The sequence below is a fragment of the Phyllobates terribilis genome, unplaced genomic scaffold (genome assembly GCF_046119375.1).
Source record: "Phyllobates terribilis strain yellow unplaced genomic scaffold, ASM4611937v1 Scaffold_11__3_contigs__length_659146591, whole genome shotgun sequence".
Classification (NCBI taxonomy): domain Eukaryota; kingdom Metazoa; phylum Chordata; class Amphibia; order Anura; family Dendrobatidae; genus Phyllobates; species Phyllobates terribilis.
The window spans coordinates 99,940,732-99,961,878 of NW_027362771.1; the positions used below are offsets into that span (position 1 = coordinate 99,940,732).

The 21,147-nt window shown below is 46.9% G+C and overlaps 1 protein-coding gene across 4 annotated transcripts in view; it reads right to left on the bottom strand.

Moving 5' to 3' along the window:
* The window catches only part of UNC5A (unc-5 netrin receptor A), a 598,360-nt gene extending 594,310 nt beyond the window's left edge, over nucleotides 1–4,050 (bottom strand). For 2 of the 4 annotated variants that reach the window (XM_073651368.1, XM_073651367.1), the window contains exon 1: nucleotides 3,442–4,050. In XM_073651368.1, the coding sequence (XP_073507469.1) occupies nucleotides 3,442–3,541 (100 nt within the window). In that variant the 5' untranslated portion in view covers nucleotides 3,542–4,050. The remainder of the gene's footprint in view (nucleotides 1–3,441) is intronic. The other 2 variants (XM_073651370.1, XM_073651369.1) reach the window with 2 other exon arrangements.
* Nucleotides 4,051–21,147: the final 17,097 nt, after the last annotated feature.

Here is a 21,147-nt window from a genome sequence, read left to right on the forward strand (position 1 = left end):
CATATAGTGATTATTAGGGATAGGCTTCATGTGCCTGTAGTGTTAGGCTAAAAAGATCTACCCTTGGTTTTAAGATATGTGTTGTATTGATTATTGCATATTTAATAAAGCAAATAGATTTTTTTTCTATTATGTAATGGTTTCATTCTCTGCTTTTTCCCTTTGGAGTTTCACACTATAGAGGTTTGTTGTGATTTTTTTCATAGGTAGTACAAACCTAAGTAAATAGTTTGAACTTGTAATTGACAGTAAAATGCTGAATAAAATATATGTGAAAGCCCTGTTTTTGGATTATGATATGATTGAATGTATTATGTCATAAATGATTGACCCAGGTTATCCAGGTCACAGCCTTCAAAGGTTTTTCTGCCATCACCAGCAAGAAAAATAGCACGGTATTCAATAAATGAGATTATGTTGTATCTTATCAAGCTGCCAGTTCCCAAACACATATATTACATATGAAACGTCTTCATAAAAACCTGGGATGATTCTATATTATATTGATGATGGAAGAGGAGACATACAGAGTTGAATAATAGATCTCTTATATTATTTATTACAGCTGACTGTCTCTGATATCATTACACTACTGTATTAGCGGCTGATAAGTTTATTCAGCAGTGTAATTGTTTCTACATGATAAATATTCATCTCTGCAAAAAAAAATACTATGGCTGAGACGAAGATTAGTGGGCGATTCTTGATGTAAGAATTGTGTGCTGATGCTTTGATAGCGCTGGGACATTTTGATAACATTTCTTTTTTTTCCCTGATGTTGGTTGGGCTGTTGGTTGGTTCCCAATGTGTTACTATAGGTAGAAATTTAATCAGTTAAATGATAAATGATACAAGATTAATAGTATTCACATGTCTAGTCCTTGCGTTAAGTAGGATGGAAGGGCACCAATTTCCCAATTTTGTCTTTAGACCAATTTCACGGACTGCAAAAAAAAGTTAGAGCCTGTTTAGGCTTCTGGCAAAGAGATCTCAGACTCAGTCCTTTAAATTTTCGAGACACCGGATTTCACTTTTTGAGAATTGATGCTGATTCTGATGGCTATGAATTGTGGTAAAGTAAACCTAGATGTTTGTATTTATGTGGTCAGCACTTACATTTATTGCATAGTCAGAATCGATGCCTATGTGGCACGAATCAACATTTTATACCATTGAATGTTAGACACGGTGTATATCTTCTAGTTTTCCTGTGGAGACCCAATAAATCATTTCCACCTCTGTATAGATAGTCAAAGGAAGACCGATTTAGAAGAGTAATGCAAACAGACTGGATAACTCTCCTCTCTTTATAAAGAACAGGTGCTAACATGCGCCGTCTATACGTAATATGGTTAAAATGTTGGGTTTCTACATACTTTGATCGAAATATGACATTCAAAGACATAGGATCATATTTCTATGTGTATTTAAAAGACATTCTGAGAATCATATATGTGTAATATATATATATGTTTATATATATTAAACACATATATATATACATATGTGACTGTATATATCTATAGTCATATCTGTGTTTTATAAAGAACTGTTCGTGTGTCTATGCTGAGAATAATAAATATGATAACAGGCACTCACATTATACTGTAGTCCATTGATATTTATACATGTACATTAGCATCTTTATGTGTCTACACAGTGCACATTGTTGCTTCATTGAGCAGGAACGTACTCACAGAGAGCTAGACACATCACGTTCACCAGACACGGTCACACGTTTTCCCAGTGATATGGTACAGCTACTACAAAGAATGTGGGCATACGCATTCATGATTTCACAACCTACACATACCGTTAATTCAAGGGTCTATTATAAGCTGGTTATGATCACAGCATAAAATGAGATGGGAAAAAAAAATCACAGTACACAAGCTAGCGTTGCACTGCAATTATACAAATGATTGACAGCTATCACCTAATTATAGACCACCCCATAAACAATTGTTAGAAAGCAAACAGTAACTTACTCCATCAACCATAAATACCCTTCTATCTTTCCTTAGATATGCAATAAGCTCAGATGGACCCATATGAATAGGTAGGAAAAAAAACATTCACAATGTGTTTCTGCCCTCTAAATGGATAAACCTTGAACCCGAATTAAGACGCAAGCCTACATCATGAAGGAATCTATGCTTCTCCAAGGACTGACACCAGCAAGTAAATATATCTGTGCACGGTAGGTTTGCTTATATAGGCTCACAGCAGTAGCACAATGTGCTTTACAATAAACATACATATGAGCACTACAGAACTAGAGAGGGAAGCATAGGAGAAGATCTCTACAAAGATGTAGCTCCTATCGAAGCCACACTGAGCAGATTATAACCAAACCGAGACGTGTATTATGCAGTAGTCGCATATAAATGACACCATACAGCAAGAAGTGTCTTCGGAGCAGATTAAGTTTTTATAGCCTGGCATAACATCATTTCATTAAGATCTCTTATATGCCTCAGGATGGCTAAAAATCATGATCTGCAGCCACCTGCATTGTAAAACATTCACCCTGAGTTGCACTAAATCAGCCAAGAGTGCAGTTTCTGGCCCTGTTTCCAATGAGTTATTAACAGTGTTTTCTACAAGGGCAGCGATCAGTAAATAATACGCCAAAGTGAATCCTTGGCTTTCTGACCTCATCTAGAAAAGCTTGTCTCTTCTCACAGATGATGATGATGATACTACGGCAAATCAGGCCACTCAGACCAGTGTAGAAGAATACTACTTGGACATTTCTGGGAGAAGATTTGATTCATTCACCTGTCTTCTTTTTCTGTCCCATTACTATTGTAAGCTTCGTAGAATATATATGCATAATAGGAAATGTTTTTCAGATGACCACCCAAAATTGCGTTGAAAAGTGGTCTTCGAATGAGTGAGCCTCACAGAGAAGATGGCCATTGTGCATATTATATGGTGGAACTAAAAATTTGTCACAGGAAATCTGTTCTGGACAAGTATTCTCTTCTCATAGAGGTAGTCTTCCAGAATGGTATCACAAATTACTGGCTTCACATTTCTAGGTAGCAGCGTACAGCAGCTAAACCCTGAACCACCATGTAATCACCTGCTCCAGTCTTCACTCACACACAAGGTTGAACATGTAATCTCAGTGATTTAGTACATTTCTATCTGCCCCTATCTATACTTCACATGTGCCTTGTCTGCCTTAGCTTTGTGCCCACAGACTGCATGCACCTGCTGTTACTATGCCTCATTCAGTGTTTCCCATGGGAGAGACCGGAGGTGAGAGGCTAAAGCAGCAGAGAAGAGCACTTCATGACATTGACAACCCAGAAGGGATAGCATTCATAAAAAGGCACATAAATCTGCCAGGTATGCCATTACATCATGGCAAGCATGCAAGGGACCAACTCCTCCTTTGTAAGTGGTAGATAAGTTGAAAAAGGTCAAACTTACCAGAAGGAGGAAGGTGCAAGCTGAGGAAACCACTGACCAGCAAGAAACATGCTGCCCCCATCCTGATGTCCAGACTGGATTCCCCCAGCCATGAGCCCATTGCAGGACAGAAGTTAAGGTGTCACTAAATGTGAACAAGAGAAGTGTCAATGTGACAAATTTCAGGGTATTCCTCCATTCTGCAGTACATGGCAGCACCTCTTCCCTGTTGAATGATCCATATGGACCCTCTTAACCGTTACCCCTTCGCCAAGAGAACCTGACTTTTCCAAGAGTGAGCGTAGGACCAGGTTATGTCAAGCAGCTCATAGCAAAGATCCACTTGCCAAAAAACAACAGGCACAGTTCTTGTTCCCCCTGTTCTCCTCTCTCTGTCTTGGCTTATGTGGGCTCCACAGCAATGCAGAGCAGTGAAAGGAGAATGAGCCAGTGAGCGAGAGAGAGAAAAGGACATGCAGACATAGGCTGGAAAAACACGGTCTGGATCACAGCTGGTTGGATGGATTGGAGGAAACGCAACAGCTGGTTAAAGTGGCAGCTTCTGTGATGCTGATGGGAGGAAACAGGATTGCTGCAGCCGCAGGCATCCTAACCCCAGCTGCTGTCTGTCAGGGATGGCGGAGGAGGGGTGTGCATTTAATGCACAAAGAGATTGAGATTTATGCAAGGGAGGACAGCAAGCAATTCCTTCACAGCAAGAAATGTGCAATGTTTATGCAAATGTTAGAAAAGGAACATCATTCTAAGGCAGGGAGATATCTCTGTGGACCACTGAGTGCTGGATTGGCCTTTTACTGCTAGAAAACCAATAAAATATAGTGAAAAACATCATTTTCCTCTATGGTATTGTATGCTGGGAATGAAATGTTGTCAGGGGAGCAGCATTTTGTCTCCGGGAAATGTGGAGCAGAATGTTACAAACTGTGATGTCGCATTCGGTGCAACGATATATCTGTAAATACACTAAAATCCCACCGTGACACTGTACCGCCAGAACTGACGGACAGCTCCTGCCCTGCTCTAGGACTTGGGACCCCAATTCAAAGTCTCCCCATTCTCCTTTCCCCAGATCTGTGGAGATCTACTTTATGAGAGTGGGGATATGACTGATGAACGAGAGGGGGCAAAACAGCCATTAACCATTCCGTCCCAGGATGAGGAGATGTGGTGGTCTGAACCAGCACCAGGAGGGGGGGCTCCTTTTATTCCTTTTCTCTATGAGTGTCCCTACGGTATATTATACCATGTTGAGAGTTGTAGTTTAACAAAAGATTCCAAGAAACAATTTCAAGTGAATTATCTTATACTGCATGTTATTTCTTTCCATGCGCAGAATATATACTTTCTATACCAATATATTGAGGTAGGAGGTATTGTAGCAGCTGGCACACCTGCCAGTACATCTGTTCCTGTTAGACCTCACTTCTCATATACCTCGTAGGCAATACACTATACAAGTGACCCGCACACATGTTCTGTATCATTCTTCATTCAAAACCTGTGATAAAAAAAGAGCGCAGAATTCCTTATGGAATAAATGAGAGGTAGAGAGAAGGACTACTATAATTAATCTAACTGTGGATGTCCTGCATGTTAGAATTGTACTGAATTATGGAATTCATACCTAAAGCAAAGATTTCACCCATGGATTCTGGCTACAAGGAGGGCAGTGTGAAATATCAGACTTTCATTTAAATATTAAAACCCCACTACATTATAGCCTGTGATACTGTATATAAGATTGAATATATTGCAATTTTGCAGTAATCCCTAATCACACACCAGTTTTGTAATGATCTCTGCCAGCTATGGCTCCTGGTTCTTCACGATAGATTGTCTGCCTACATTGCTGTCTCCCATTGCAAGCAGTGCCAGCTGCTACCCTAGAGGGACTTCAACTTGCAGGCCGTCCTACCCTGATCTGACACTTTTTTGTGGAAAGCTTTGATAAAAAATGTAGGGGTAATTAGACTCTATGCCTATGCTAGCACTAATGCAAAATGCTGCAAGGTAATCAACGCATTCGGCTCCAATAAGTATGTGAACCTTTAAGTTACTTAGTAGTGACTAAACTGTATAGTCAGTGCCTATAAAACAGGGCCAGATATATAGATAGTGTTATGAAGTGTTCATTATTAAAGTAAAAGTGGTTTTCCCAAGAACAAGGTACTTTTAATCAATAGATCTTGGAATAATAATAAGTTCCGCAATTGGATGTGTTTAAATAAAATGTTCCTGTGCTGAGATAATCTTATAAATGTGCCCCTGCTGTGTACTGTGTAATGGCTGTGTCTGACCGTGCAGGAACATGATCTGATCATACCACAACTCATCGGACCCCGACCAATCAGACATCCTAAGGATAGGTAATCACTGATAAAGTAGTGGACAACCTCTTTAATCTCTATACAGATATGTCAGGAATAGCTGTGTCCATGGAGTAGTTCATCACACCATTTATGTCCATTTCACTGTGCACTTATAATAGTGCCAATCTGTGTCAACCATTGACATCCAGACCACTATGTACGAGCATAAACTCTTTGTCTGCTCATAGATATAGTTCTGTTTACGTAGATATTCCTGCAGTAGAAAATGGATGCAATATGGTAGTAGAAAAACATGGGTCAGCCCTATATAGTATAGGAATCACAATATGGTGGCAGAAAAAAATGGACCAGTTCTATACAGTATATGAATTACAAAATGGTGGCAGAAAACATGTGCCAGCCCAAAAACAATATATGAATCGCAATATGGTGGCAGAAAAACATGGACCAGCTCTATACAGTATATAAATGATAGTATGGAAGCAGTAAAACATGGATCAGACCTATGCAGTATAAGTATTGCAACAGGCCCGGCGCCAGCACTCGGCGCACCTGGGCAAGTGCCAGTGCCCTGAGCAGACGGGGGGTCCATTCGCTGTCGGATATCCTGGCGCGCTATGGGAACCATGAGCTTAGTAGAGCATTGCCAGCAACCCCCCTGCACTTGCTCAGGGTCCTGGCACAATGCTTACCTCTCCCTCCGCAGCAGGTCCTGTATCTTCCGCGGCTGCTGCAATGGGACGTCTCAGGTCTCCTGAGCAGTCACAGCGCAGAGAAGGAAGACGGCGATGTGGCTGAGGAGTCTGGAGCAAAGCAGTGGCAGCAGGTGAGGAGAAGTGAGGTGAGTATTTGATTTTTTATGTATGGAGGCATGTGGCATTATATGGGGGGAGACGTGACATCCTTCATGGGTCATTATATGGGGGTAGAGGTGACATCCTGCATGGGGCATTATATGGAGGGGTGACATCCTTCATGGGGCATTATATGGGGGGAGAGGTGACATCCTGCATGGGGCATTAAATGAGGGGGAAAGGTGACATCCTTCATGGGGCATTATATGAGGGGGAAAGGTGACATCCTGCATGGGGCATTATATGGGGGGGAGAGGTGACATCCTGCATGGGGCATTATATGGCGGGGGAGAGGTGACATCCTGCATGGGGCATTATAAGGGGAGTGACATCCTTCATGAGGCATTGTATGGGGGGGTGACATCCTGCATGGGGAATTATATGGGGGGGGTGACATCCTACATGGGGCATTATATGGGGGGGAGGTGACATCCTGCATGGGGCATTATATGGGGGGGAGAGGTGACATCCTGCATGGGACATTATATGTTATATGGGGGAGAGAGGTGACATCCTGAATGGGGCATTATATGTGGAGGGGTGACATCCTGCATTGGGCATTATAAGGGGGTGACATCCTGCATGGGGCATTGTATGGGGTCAGAGGTGACATCCTGCATGGGGTATTATATGGGGGGGGTGACATCCTGCATGGGGCATTATATGAGGGGGAGAGGTGACATCCTGCATGGGGCATTATATGGGGGGAGATGACATCCTGCATGGGGCATTATATGGGGGGAGAGGTGACATCCTGCATGGGGCATTATATGGGGAGAAGAGGTGACATCCTGCATGAGGCATTATATGTTATATGGGGGGGAGAGGAGACATTCTGCATGGGGCATTAAATGGGGGGGTGACATCCTGCATGGGGAATTATATGTTATATGGGGGGGAGAGGTGACATCCAGCATGGGGCATTGTATGTGGGGAAAGTGACCTCCTTCATGAGGCATTATATGGGGGGTGACATCCTGCATGGGGCATTATATGGGGGGGTGACATCCTGCATGGGGCATTATAAGGGGTGAGGTGACATCCTACATGGGGCATTATATGGGGGAGAGGGGTGACATCCTGCATGGGGCATTATATGGGGGGGAGAGGTGACATCCTGCATGGGGCATTATATGGGGGGAGAGGTGACATCCTGCATGGGGCATTATATGGGGGGAGGTGACATCCTGCATGGGGCCTTATATGGGGGAGGTGACATCCTGCAAGGGGCATTACATATGGAGGGGTCACATCGTGCATGGGGCATTATAAGGGGGGTGACGTCCTGCATGGGGCATCGTATGGGGGGGTGTCATGCTGCATGGGGCATTATATGGGGGGGAGGTGACATCCTGCATGGGGCATTATATGGGGGGAAGAGGTGACATCCTACTTGGGGCATTATATGGGGGGGAGAGATGACATCCTGCATGGGGCATTATATGGGGGGGAGGGGTGACATTCTGCATGGGGCATTATATGGAGGAGAGAGGCGACATCCTGCATGGGGCATAATATGGGGGGGAGAGGTGACATCCTGCATGGGGCATTATATGGGGGAGGAGGTGACATCCTGCATGGGGCATTATATGGGGGGAGAGGTGACATCCTGCATGGGGCATTATATGGGGGGAGGTGACATTCTGTATCTGGTATTATATGGGGGAGGTGCCATCCTGCATGGGGCATTATATGTGGAGGGGTGACATCCTGCATGAGGCATTATAAGGGGGGTTACATCCTGCATGGGGCATTGTATGGGGGGAGGTGATATCCTGCATGGGGCAGTATATGGGGGGGTGACATCCTGCATGGGGCATTATATGAGGGGGAGAGGTGACATCCTGCATGGGGCATTATATGGGGGGGAGAGATGACATTCTGCATGGGGCATTATATGGGGGGGAGAGGTGACATCCTGCATGGGGCATTATATGGGGAGAAGCAGTGACATCCTCCATGGGGCATTATATGTTATATGGGGGGGAGAAGTGACATTCTGCATGGGGCATTATATGTTTTATGGGGGGGAGAGGTGACATCCTTCAGGGGGCATTATATGGGGGGGAGAGGTGACATCCTACATGGGGCATTGTATGTGGGGGAAGTGACCTCCTTCATGAGGCATTATATGCGGGCTGACATCCTGCATGGGGCATTATCTGGGGGGGAGAGGTGACATCCTGCATGGGGCATTATATGGGGGGGAGAGATGACATCCTGCATGGGGTATTATATGGGGGGGAGAGGTGATATGCTGCATGGGGCATTATATGGGGAGAAGAGGTGACATCCTGCATGGGGCATTATATGTTATATGGGGGGGAGAGGAGACATCCTGCATGGGGCATTAATTGGGGGGGAGGTGACATCCTGCATGGGGCATTATATGTTATATGGGGGGGAGAGGTGACATCCAGCATGGGGCATTGTATGTGGGGGAAGTGACATCCTTCATGAGGCATTATATGGGGGGTGACATCCTGCATGGGGCATTATATGGGGGGAAGGTGACATCCTGCATGGGGCATTATATGGGTTAAGGTGACATCCTACATGGGGCATTATATGGGTGAGAGGGGTGACATCCTGCATGGGGTATTATATGGGGGGGAGAGGTGACATCCTGCATGGGGCATTAATTGGGGGGGAGGTGACATCCTGCATGGGGCATTATATGCTATTTGGGGGGAGAGGTGACATCCAGCATGGGGCATTGTATGTGGGGGAAGTGACCTCCTTCATGAGGCATTATATGGGGGGGTGACATCCTGCATGGGGCATTGTATGGGGGGAAGGTGACATCCTGCATGGGGCATTATATGGGTTAAGGTGACATCCTACATGGGGCATTATATGGGTGAGAGGGGTGACATCCTGCATGGGGCATTATATGGGGGGGAGAGGTGAAATCCTGCATGGGGCATTATATGGGGGGAGAGGTGACATCCTGCATGGGGCATTATATGGGGGGAGGTGACATCCTGCATGGGGCCTTATATGGGGGAGGTGACATCCTGCAAGGGGCATTACATATGGAGGGGTGACGTCCTGCATGGGGCATTGTATTGGGGGGTGACATCCTGCATGGGGCACTATATGGGGGGAAGAGGTGACATCCTGCATGGGGCATTATATGGGGGGGAGAGATGACATCCTGCAAGGGGCATTATATGGGGGGAGAGGTGACATCCTGCATGGGGCATTATATGGGGGGGAGAGGTGACATCCTGCATGGAGCATTATATGGGGGGGAGAGGTGACAGCCTGCATGGGGCATTATATGGGGGGGAGAGGTGACATCCTGCATGGGGTATTATATGGGGGAGGTGACATCCTGCATGGGGCATTTTATGTGGAGGGGTGACATCCAGCATGGGGCATTATATGTGGAGTGGTGGCATCCTGCAGGAGGCATTATAAGGAGGGTTACATCCTGCATGGGGCATTGTATGGGGGGGAGGTGACATCCTGCATGGGGCAGTATATGGGGGGGTGACATCCTGCATGGGGCATTATACGAGGGGGAAAGGTGACATCCTGCATTGGGCATTATATGGGGGGAGAGATGACATCCTGCATGGGGTATTATATGGGTGGGAGAGGTGACATCCTGCATGGGGCATTATATGGGGAGAAGAAGTGACATACTGCATGGGGCATTATATCTTATATGGGGGGAGAGGTGACATTCTGCATGGGCCATTATATGTTATATGGGGGGGAGAGGTGACATCTAGTGTTGAGCGAGCACTAAAATGCTCGGGTGCTCGAAGCTCGGGCTGAGCTCGCCGTGATACTCGGGTGCTCGACCCGAGCAATGAGCCCAATGTTAGTCTATGGGAGACTCGAGCATTTTTGCGGTGGCACCCCCGGCAGTCTTTTAAAAGCCTAACAAGTGCCCAAAACGATAGTGACAGTGCTCAAATGACATGGGGTCAGCATGGGGATCGCCCCAGGAAGCATTTCTGCCCCCCGGGTCACTGCTGTCAACAACGTGGTCAGAGGTATTAAGCCACTTTTACAGGCTCACAATAAAACGTTCAAAAGCGAAAGTGAAACTTTTTTCCTGTGAAATACGTTAAGGAACATCCTTTCCAGGGTAAAGACTTGTGTATAAGTTAAAATAAATGACCAAAAACAAAAATACTCCTCCACACCTTCGGCTATGTTCACAAGTAGCATTTTTTATGCATTTTTGCACGTTTGTATTGCTTTCAACTATGACAAATGCATTCACCGTGAAATGTCATTTTAACATTTTACAACCTTATCTGGCCATGTGCTGTGTGACACATGCATAAAGTGCTGAAAAGACAAGGGAACAGCATGGGGAAGACCCCTGGAAGCATCTCTGACTCCCAGGTCACTGTCTAAAAGTGTGCCCATCATAAGTGATCCTTACCGCATCAGAAGATGCAGACTTGCAACTATCCCCATGCAAGTTCTAGTCCCAGGGCAGTGTTCAATTGTACCTCCCCCATTCCTTGCAATACAAGCTCAAGTATGCAGCCTGCCACCCACCCACCCCCAGGCTGCAATACCATACTGCTTGCTTGCTTGAACTTGAAATTAGGCCTTTTAGGCATTTGGAGGCGGAATCTGGCCACCATGTCATGGCTGTGTTGGCGGCCTGGAATCCATACTCAGTCCCCAGCCGCCCGGCGGCCGGGTGTCCATACTCGGTCCCCAGCCGCCTGGGGGCAGCCGGGTGTCCATAAACGGTCCCCAGCCGCCCCTATTTCTCCTTGGAACATCCCCCCACACACTTTTCTTAGCCCGGCCTGCTTTAGGCAGCATTGGACGAGCCCACCAGAGAACCAGACTCCTCCGGTGGGCCCTGACTTCTCCATCGGTGGAGTTGAGAGTGCCAAGGTGAGGAGCATGATGATGATGACAGAAGTTAGCATCTGCTATGTTTTCTTTTAATGCAAGTGTAAGTGTGCAGCCTGCCACCCACCCACCCCCAGACTGCAATTCCATACTGCTAGCTTGCACTTGAAATGGGGCCTTTTAGCTTGGAGGAGGCCAAAGCTGGCCACTACCTCATGGCTGCTTCGGCAGCGAGGTATCCATACTCAGTCCCCAGCCGCCCATATTTGTCCTGGTGTGCCTTATACATAAGATTAAGCGCGTATACCAAAACATTACCTGTGCCCTCCCCAGTGCATTTAGTGGGAAGGAGAGCCTATTCCGCTGTAGTGTGTGCAAGCCAAACCGCTGTTCATGGTACATGCGAAGATGCCTCCCACCTTGCACCTGTCGTTGCAGACTTGCAACTATCCCCATTCAAGTCCTTGTCCCAGGGCAGTGTTCAATTGTACCTCTCCCATTCCTTGCAATGCAAGCGCAAGTATGCAGCCTGCCACCCACCCACCCCCAGGCTGCAATACCATACTGCTTGCTTGCTTGCACTTTAAATTGGGCCTTTTAGGCATGTGGAGGCGGAATCTGGCCACCACGCCATGGCTGTGTCGGCGGCCTGGTATCCATACTCAGTCCCCAGCCGCCTGGTGGCCGGGTGTCCCCACTTGCTCCCCAGCCTCCAGGGGGTGGCCGGGTGTCCATACTCGGTCCCCAGCGACCCCTATTTGTCCCGGTAACCTTTCCCACACTTTTCTTAGCCTGGCATGCTTTAGGTCAGCATTGGCCGAGCCCACCGGACTATCAGACTCCTCCGGTGGGCCCTAGCTTCTCCATCAGGGGAGTTGAGAGTGCCAAGGTGAGGAGCATGATGAGGATGATAGAAGTTAGCATCTGCTTTGTTTTGTTGTAATGCAAGCGCATGTATGTAGTAGCGGCTAGGCCTGAGGTGGTCAGCGTTTTGGCGCATATCCTACCTCCTCCGAGGATTGCTGGATGTTTTCCTGCTACTATCCAAGTTCTATGACTCCCGTTAAAACAAAGCTTCAGGTGATAAATGATGGATGAGGTAGTGGCAAAGGAGAAAGAGCAGGAGGAACAGGGACCATTCACATCAATATCAGGCCAGTCAACCAGATATGTCTTGTAGGATATGTTTCTGTAACAAAAGGAGCGGTTCGGCTACACAGTTATAGGGCATACAGTGAGTGCAATGCCTACCAAAAATGTCGAGCCACTCCAATGCCCCTTGGAAATGACATGGAGGTCAGAGGGCGTTAACTAAACCTTTTTTTCCATTTATAGCAACTGGGTCTCCCGTCCACTGTTAGCCTAAGCAGTGAATGGAAGGCTTTATAAAAATTATGAGGAACTGCAATGCCCCTTACAAGAGCCATGTGTGGCACCCCAGGGGTCTGGTCACCACAGTAATAGAGATATTACGTCGGAGAGCAAGTGGGAGGTTTCCTGGTCAGGATCCCTTAAACATGCAACATCCTCCTGCCCCAATCCTGGGAGGGGAGAATTCTGCCCTTATAAATTGGATCTGGGGCGGGGTTGAGTGAGTCAGAGAACAGTCAGAGTCAGAGTGAGAGCAAGGGAAAGTAACAGCAAGGAGCTCTGTAGGAGCTAGGAGCTAAAGACCAGGGGCTGGAAGCTGAGCAGAGCTCGCCCTGGCAGAAGACAATAGGAACCGGACACAGGAGTCCGAAGCTGTGAGGACTTATATATCCAGCAGCAGAAACCAGCCAGCAGGGGATTTCAGGTCCTCTGGCCATAGAAGCCCGGAGGCTCAGTCACAAGCAAGGGACCAGCACCGCCGTCGTGGAGCGGAGGCTAACAGAAGGCCCCAAGTCACCAGCCTTACGGGTGAGCACTACACAGTACACTCAGGGACGTGGGCTACTTATACCCGCTTACAGCAAGGTAGCCAGGAAGAGTGCAGACAGACGGGGAGGCCTACAACTCCACCTGGCCAAGGGAACTCCTGCTTGCTCACAGACTGACCAGGCCTCTTATGCTAGCCAGTACTCACGGGAGGGTCTACCTTATAATCATCAGTAAAGACCCTGAACTACACTGCAAAGACTCTGAGTCATTCCTGCTGCGCTCGTGCACCATCACCCCCATCATCCACACTCACGGCCCTGAGGCTATACTCCTCCGGAGGGGAGTGATCCCATTCTATGCTGCACACACAACACCAGCCTCAGCGGTCTGCCTCGCAGCGGTGGTACTCCCTGACCGCAATCCACGGGTGGCGCAGTCGGACAATTAACCTCAAAACCTAAGAAAGACTGCCACTGGTTTGACCAGCCTGAGCCACGGGACCGGGTCACCGCCACGGAGACTACAGACCCCAGAGACCCGGCACCGGGTATCCCACACACGTGTACACACGGCCCAGGGGGCGCGTCACATGCAGTACAGCATATTACAAACATAAGTCCCATTATTGGGGATTGGTTGTCCCATGGTATTTGCTTATGCTTTCCAAGCAAAAGCTGCCAAAAATTAGGACGGAGCAACTTGCAATGCCCCTTACAAGAGCCATGCAGTACAGCATATTACAAACATAAGTCCCATTATTGGGGAGTGGGTGTCCCATAGTATTTGCTTATGCTTTCCCAGCAAAAGCTGCCAAAAATTAGGATGGAGCAACTTGCAATACCCCTTACAAGAGCCATGCAGTATAGCATATTACAAACATAAGTCCCATTATTGGGGAGTGGGTGTCCCATAGTATTTGCTTATGCTTTCCCAGCAAAAGCTGCCAAAAATTAGGACGGAGCAACTTGCAATGCCCCTTACAAGAGCCATGCAGTACAGCATATTACAAACATAAGTCCCATTATTGGGGAATGGGTGTCCCATAGTATTTGCTTATGCTTTCCCAGCAAAAGCTGCCAAAAATTAGGACGGAGCAACTTGCAATGCCCCTTACAAGAGCCATGCAGTACAGCATATTACAAACATAAGTCCCATTAATGGGGAGTGGGTGTCCCATAGTATTTGCTTATGCTTTCCCAGCAAAAGCTGCCAAAAATTAGGACGGAGCAACTTGCAATGCCCCTTACAAGAGCCATGCAGTACTGTATATTACAAACATAAGTCCCATTATTGGGGAGTGGGTGTCCCATAGTATTTGCTTATGCTTTCCAAGCAAAAGCTGCCAAAAATTAGGACGGAGCAACTTGCAATGCCCCTTACAAGAGCCATGCAGTACAGCATATTACAAACATAAGTCCCATTATTGGGGAGTGGGTGTCCCATAGTATTTGCTTATGCTTTCCCAGCAAAAGCTGCCAAAAATTAGGACGGAGCAACTTGCAATGCCACTTACAAGAGCCATGCAGTACAGCATATTACAAACATAAGTCCCATTATTGGGGAGTGGGTGTCCCATAGTATTTGCTTATGCTTTCCAAGCAAAAGCTGCCAAAAATTAGGACGGAGCAACTTGCAATGCCCCTTACAAGAGCCATGCAGTACAGCATATTACAAACATAAGTCCCATTATTGGGGAGTGGGTGTCCCATAGTATTTGCTTATGCTTTCCAAGCAAAAGCTGCCAAAAATTAGGACGGAGCAACTTGCAATGCCCCTTACAAGAGCCATGCAGTACAGCATATTACAAACATAAGTCCCATTATTGGGGAGTGGGTGTCCCATAGTATTTGCTTATGCTTTCCCAGCAAAATCTGTCAAAAATTAGGACGGAGCAACTTGCAATGCCCCTTACAAGAGCCATGCAGTACAGCATATTACAAACATAAGTCCCATTATTGGGGAGTGGGTGTCCCATAGAATTTGCTTATGCTTTCCCAGCAAAAGCTGTCAAAAATTAGGACGGAGCAACTTGCAATGCCCCTTACAAGAGACATGCAGTACAGCATATCACAAACATAAGTCCCATTATTGGGGAGTGGGTGTCCCATAGTATTTGCTTATGCTTTCCCAGCAAAAGCTGCCAAAAATTAGGACGGAGCAACTTGCAATGCCCCTTACAAGAGCCATGCAGTACAGCATATTACAAACATAAGTCCCATTATTGGGGAGAGGGTGTCCCATAGTATTTGCTTATGCTTTCCAAGCAAAAGCTGCCAAAAATTAGGACGGAGCAACTTGCAATGCCCCTTACAAGAGCCATGCAGTACAGCATATTACAAACATAAGTCCCATTATTGGGGAGTGGGTGTCCCATAGTATTTGCTTATGCTTTCCCAGCAAAAGCTGCCAAAAATTAGGACGGAGCAACTTGCAATGCCCCTTACAAGACCCATGCAGTACAGCATATTACAAACATAAGTCCCATTATTGGGGAGTGGGTGTCCCATAATATTTGCTTATGCTTTCCCAGCAAAAGCTGCCAAAAATTAGGACGGAGCAACATGCAATGCCCCTTATAAGAGCCATGCAGTACAGCATATTACAAACATAAGTCCCATTAATGGGGAGTGGGTGTCCCATAGTATTTGCTTATGCTTTCCCAGCAAAAGCTGCCAAAAATTAGGACGGAGCAACTTGCAATGCCCCTTACAAGAGCCATGCAGTACTGTATATTACAAACATAAGTCCCATTATTGGGGAGTGGGTGTCCCATAGTATTTGCTTATGCTTTCCAAGCAAAAGCTGCCAAAAATTAGGACGGAGCAACTTGCAATGCCCCTTACAAGAGCCATGCAGTACAGCATATTACAAACATAAGTCCCATTATTGGGGAGTGGGTGTCCCATAGTATTTGCTTATGCTTTCCCAGCAAAAGCTGCCAAAAATTAGGACGGAGCAACTTGCAATGCCACTTACAAGAGCCATGCAGTACAGCATATTACAAACATAAGTCCCATTATTGGGGAGTGGGTGTCCCATAGTATTTGCTTATGCTTTCCAAGCAAAAGCTGCCAAAAATTAGGACGGAGCAACTTGCAATGCCCCTTACAAGAGCCATGCAGTACAGCATATTACAAACATAAGTCCCATTATTGGGGAGTGGGTGTCCCATAGTATTTGCTTATGCTTTCCAAGCAAAAGCTGCCAAAAATTAGGACGGAGCAACTTGCAATGCCCCTTACAAGAGCCATGCAGTACAGCATATTACAAACATAAGTCCCATTATTGGGGAGTGGGTGTCCCATAGTATTTGCTTATGCTTTCCCAGCAAAATCTGTCAAAAATTAGGACGGAGCAACTTGCAATGCCCCTTACAAGAGCCATGCAGTACAGCATATTACAAACATAAGTCCCATTATTGGGGAGTGGGTGTCCCATAGAATTTGCTTATGCTTTCCCAGCAAAAGCTGTCAAAAATTAGGACGGAGCAACTTGCAATGCCCCTTACAAGAGACATGCAGTACAGCATATCACAAACATAAGTCCCATTATTGGGGAGTGGGTGTCCCATAGTATTTGCTTATGCTTTCCCAGCAAAAGCTGCCAAAAATTAGGACGGAGCAACTTGCAATGCCCCTTACAAGAGCCATGCAGTACAGCATATTACAAACATAAGTCCCATTATTGGGGAGAGGGTGTCCCATAGTATTTGCTTATGCTTTCCAAGCAAAAGCTGCCAAAAATTAGGACGGAGCAACTTGCAATGCCCCTTACAAGAGCCATGCAGTACAGCATATTACAAACATAAGTCCCATTATTGGGGAGTGGGTGTCCCATAGTATTTGCTTATGCTTTCCCAGCAAAAGCTGCCAAAAATTAGGACGGAGCAACTTGCAATGCCCCTTACAAGACCCATGCAGTACAGCATATTACAAACATAAGTCCCATTATTGGGGAGTGGGTGTCCCATAATATTTGCTTATGCTTTCCCAGCAAAAGCTGCCAAAAATTAGGACGGAGCAACATGCAATGCCCCTTATAAGAGCCATGCAGTACAGCATATTACAAACATAAGTCCCATTATTGGGGAGTGGGTGTCCCATAGTATTTTCTTATGCTTTCCAAGCAAAAGCTGCCAAAAATTAGGATGGAGCAACTTGCAATGCCCCTTACAAGAGCCATGCAGTACAGCATATTACAAACATAAGTCCCATTATTGGGGAGTGGGTGTCCCATAGTATTTGATTATGCTTTCCCAGCAAAAGCTGCCAAAAATTAGGACGGAGCAACTTGCAATGCCCCTTACAAGAGCCATGCAGTACAGCATATTACAAACAAAGTCCCATTATTGGGGAGTGGGTGTCCCATAGTATTTGCTTATGCTTTCCCAGCAAAAGCTGCCAAAAATTAGGATGGAGCAACTTGCAATGCCCCTTACAAGAGCCATGCAGTACATCATATTACAAACATAAGTCCCATTATTGGGGAGTGGGTGTCCCATAGTATTTGCTTATGGTTTCCCAGCAAAAGCTGCCAAAAATTAGGACAGAGCAACTTGCAATGCCCCTTATAAGAGCCATGCAGTACAGCATATTACAAACATAAGTCCCATTATTGGGGAGTGGGTGTCCCACAGTATTTGCTTATGCTTTCCCAGCAAAAGCTGCCAAAAATTAGGACGGAGCAACTTGCAATGCCCCTTACAAGAGCAATGCAGTACAGCATATTACAAACATAAGTCCCATTATTGGGGAGTGGGTGTCCCATAGTATTTTCTTATGCTTTCCAAGCAAAAGCTGCCAAAAATTAGGACGGAGCAACTTGCAATGCCCCTTACAAGAGCCATGCAGTACAGCATATTACAAACATAAGTCCCTTTATTGGGGAATGGGTGTCCCATAGTATTTGCTTATGCTTTCCCAGCAAAAGCTGCCAAAAATTAGGATGGAGCAACTTGCAATGCCCCTTACAAGAGCCATGCAGTACAGCATATTACAAACATAAGTCCCATTATTGGGGAGTGGGTGTCCCATAGTATTTGCTTATGCTTTCCAAGCAAAAGCTGCCAAAATTAGGACGGAGCAACTTGCAATGCCCCTTACAAGAGCCATGCAGTACAGCATATTACAAACATAAGTCCCATTATTGGGGAGTGGGTGTCCCATAGTATTTGCTTATGCTTTCCCAGCAAAAGCTGCCAAAAATTAGGACGGAGCAACTTGCAATGCCCCTTACAAGAGCCATGCAGTACAGCATATTACAAACATAAGTCCCATTATTGGGGAGTGGGTGTCCCATAGTATTTGCTTATGCTTTCCCAGCAAAAGCTGCCAAAAATTAGGATGGAGCAACTTGCAATGCCCCTTACAAGAGCCATGCAGTACAGCATATTACAAACATAAGTCCCATTATTGGGGAGTGGGTGTCCCATAGTATTTGCTTATGCTTTCCCACCAAAAGCTGCCAAAAATTAGGACGGAGCAACTTGCAATGCCCCTTACAAGAGCCATGCAGTACAGCATATTACAAACATAAGTCCCATTATTGGGGAGTGGGTGTCCCATAGTACTTGCTTATGCCTTTCAAGCAAAAGCTGCGAAAAATAAGGACGGAGGAACTTGCAATGCTGGCACCCTGGTGGTATAGTGGTGGTGGAGGCTGAGGATAAGGAGAAGAAGATTAAACAGCCGAAACGAGGAAGCGTATACCCATGTGTGGGTGTGAAGCGGTGCATGTGAATACACCTCCCGAAATAACACAGTGGATTTGACTTTATGTTAATCTGCTGTCATTTGGTGGTGATGAGAAGTCTGGCCCAATCCAGCCCTTGTTCGTTTTGATAAGGGTCAGCTTGTCAGCATTGTCAGTTGACAAGCGAGTGCGCTTATCAGTTATAATTCCCCCAGCGGCACTAAAAACACGCTCTGATAACACGCTAGCGGCAGGGCAGGCCAGGACCTCCAAGGCGTACAGAGCGAGTTCATTCCAAGTGTCCAGCTTGGATACCCAATAATTAAAAGGCACAGAGGAATCACGGAGGACGCTGGTACGATCGGCAAGGTACTCCCTCACCATCTTTTGACACTTTCCACTCCTTGTGAGAGTACCCCGCGCCTCAGGGCCTGTAAGCTGGGCGGGTGTCAGAAAACTGTCCCAGAACGTTGACAGTGTTCCCCTGCCTCTGCTGGATTGGAGTTGCACCTCTCTCGCCTGTACGCCTTGGTTGGGCAACGATCTGTGACCTCTGCCGCTAGCGTGTTCAGATGGGAATTTTTTTAAGAGTTCTGCAGCAAGGGCCTTCTGGTATTGCCCCATTTTTGTAGACCTCTCCACCTCAGGAATAAGAGAGTGAAAGTTCTCCTTGTAGCGGGGGTCTACAAGTGTCACCAACCAGTAATGACTGTCACCCAACATTTTGACAACGCGAGGGTCACGGTTAAGGCAGCGTAACATAAAGTCAACCATGCGTGCCAGACTGGTAACGGGCAAGATTTCCGTGTCCTCACCAAGATGACGACTGAACATGCTCTCCTCCTCCTCCTCCTCCTCTTCCTCCTCCCCCCTGTCCTCAGGCCACCCACGCGGAACCGACGGTATGACACTTGTACAGGTACTACCGTCTACAACGCATGATAGCAGCTCCTGTTCTTCCTCCTCCTCCTCCTCCTCTCCCTCATTGTCCCCCAATGCACGTTGGGATGAGATGAGGCTGGGCTGTGGGTAATCGCCCGCTACGGCTTCTTGATCCATCTCATCATACTCTGGCTGCAATGCCTCCTCTTTAATTCTCTGCAGAGAGTGTTGCAAAAGACAGACAAGTGGGATGCTGACACTAATGATGGCATCATCGCCACTCACCATCTTGGTGGCCTCCTCAAAGTTTGTCAGGATGGTACATATGTCAGACATCCAGGTCCACTCCTGAGGTCTTATGTGTGGAGTCTGACCTGAATATCGACGGCCTTGTTGCAGCTGGTACTCCACAACTGCTCTCTTCTGCTCACAAATCCTTTGCAACATGTGGAGGGTAGAGTTCCAACGTGTGGGGACATCACACACCAGTCGGTGTGCCGGAAGCTGCAAACGCTGCTGCAACACAGCAAGGGCGGCGGAAGCTGTAGCCGACTTGCGAAAATGAGCTGACAGGCGGCGTACTTTCACGAGCAGATCTGGCAACTCAGGGTACGATTTAAGAAACCACTGAACCACGAGGTTAAGCACATGAGCCAGGCATGGTACGTGTGTGATCTCACCTCGCCTCAGAGCCGCCACCAGGTTACGGCCATTGTCACACACGACCATGCTGGGATGTAGGTTCAGCGGTCTCAGCCACAGATCTGCCTGCTCTTTCACAGCTGTCCACAACTCACAAGCAGTGTGAGGTTTATCACCTAAACTTATGAGTTTCAGCACAGCCTGTTGCCGCTTGGCGGAGGCAGTACTGCAATGCTTCCAGCTTGTAACTGATGTGGTGATATCTGAGATGGAGGCTGAACATGAGGAGGAGGAGGAGGAGGAGGATGCGCAGGAGCTGTACAATGTGGGGGCAACTCTGACTGACATAGGGCCCGCAATCCTCGGTGTGGGGAGATGTGTTCCGTCCCAAGGTCCGACTGGGTCCCAGCTTCGACTATGTTTACCCAGTGTGCCGTCAGAGAGATGTACCGTCCCTGGCCACAAGCACTTGTCCACGTGCCCGTTGTCAGGTGGACTCTCCCAGTAACTGCGTTGTTGAGGGCACGGCAGATGCTTTGGGACACGTGCTTGTGTAGTGCGGGGATGGCACACCGGGCAAAATAGTGTCGGCTGGGGACCGAGTACCGAGGGAC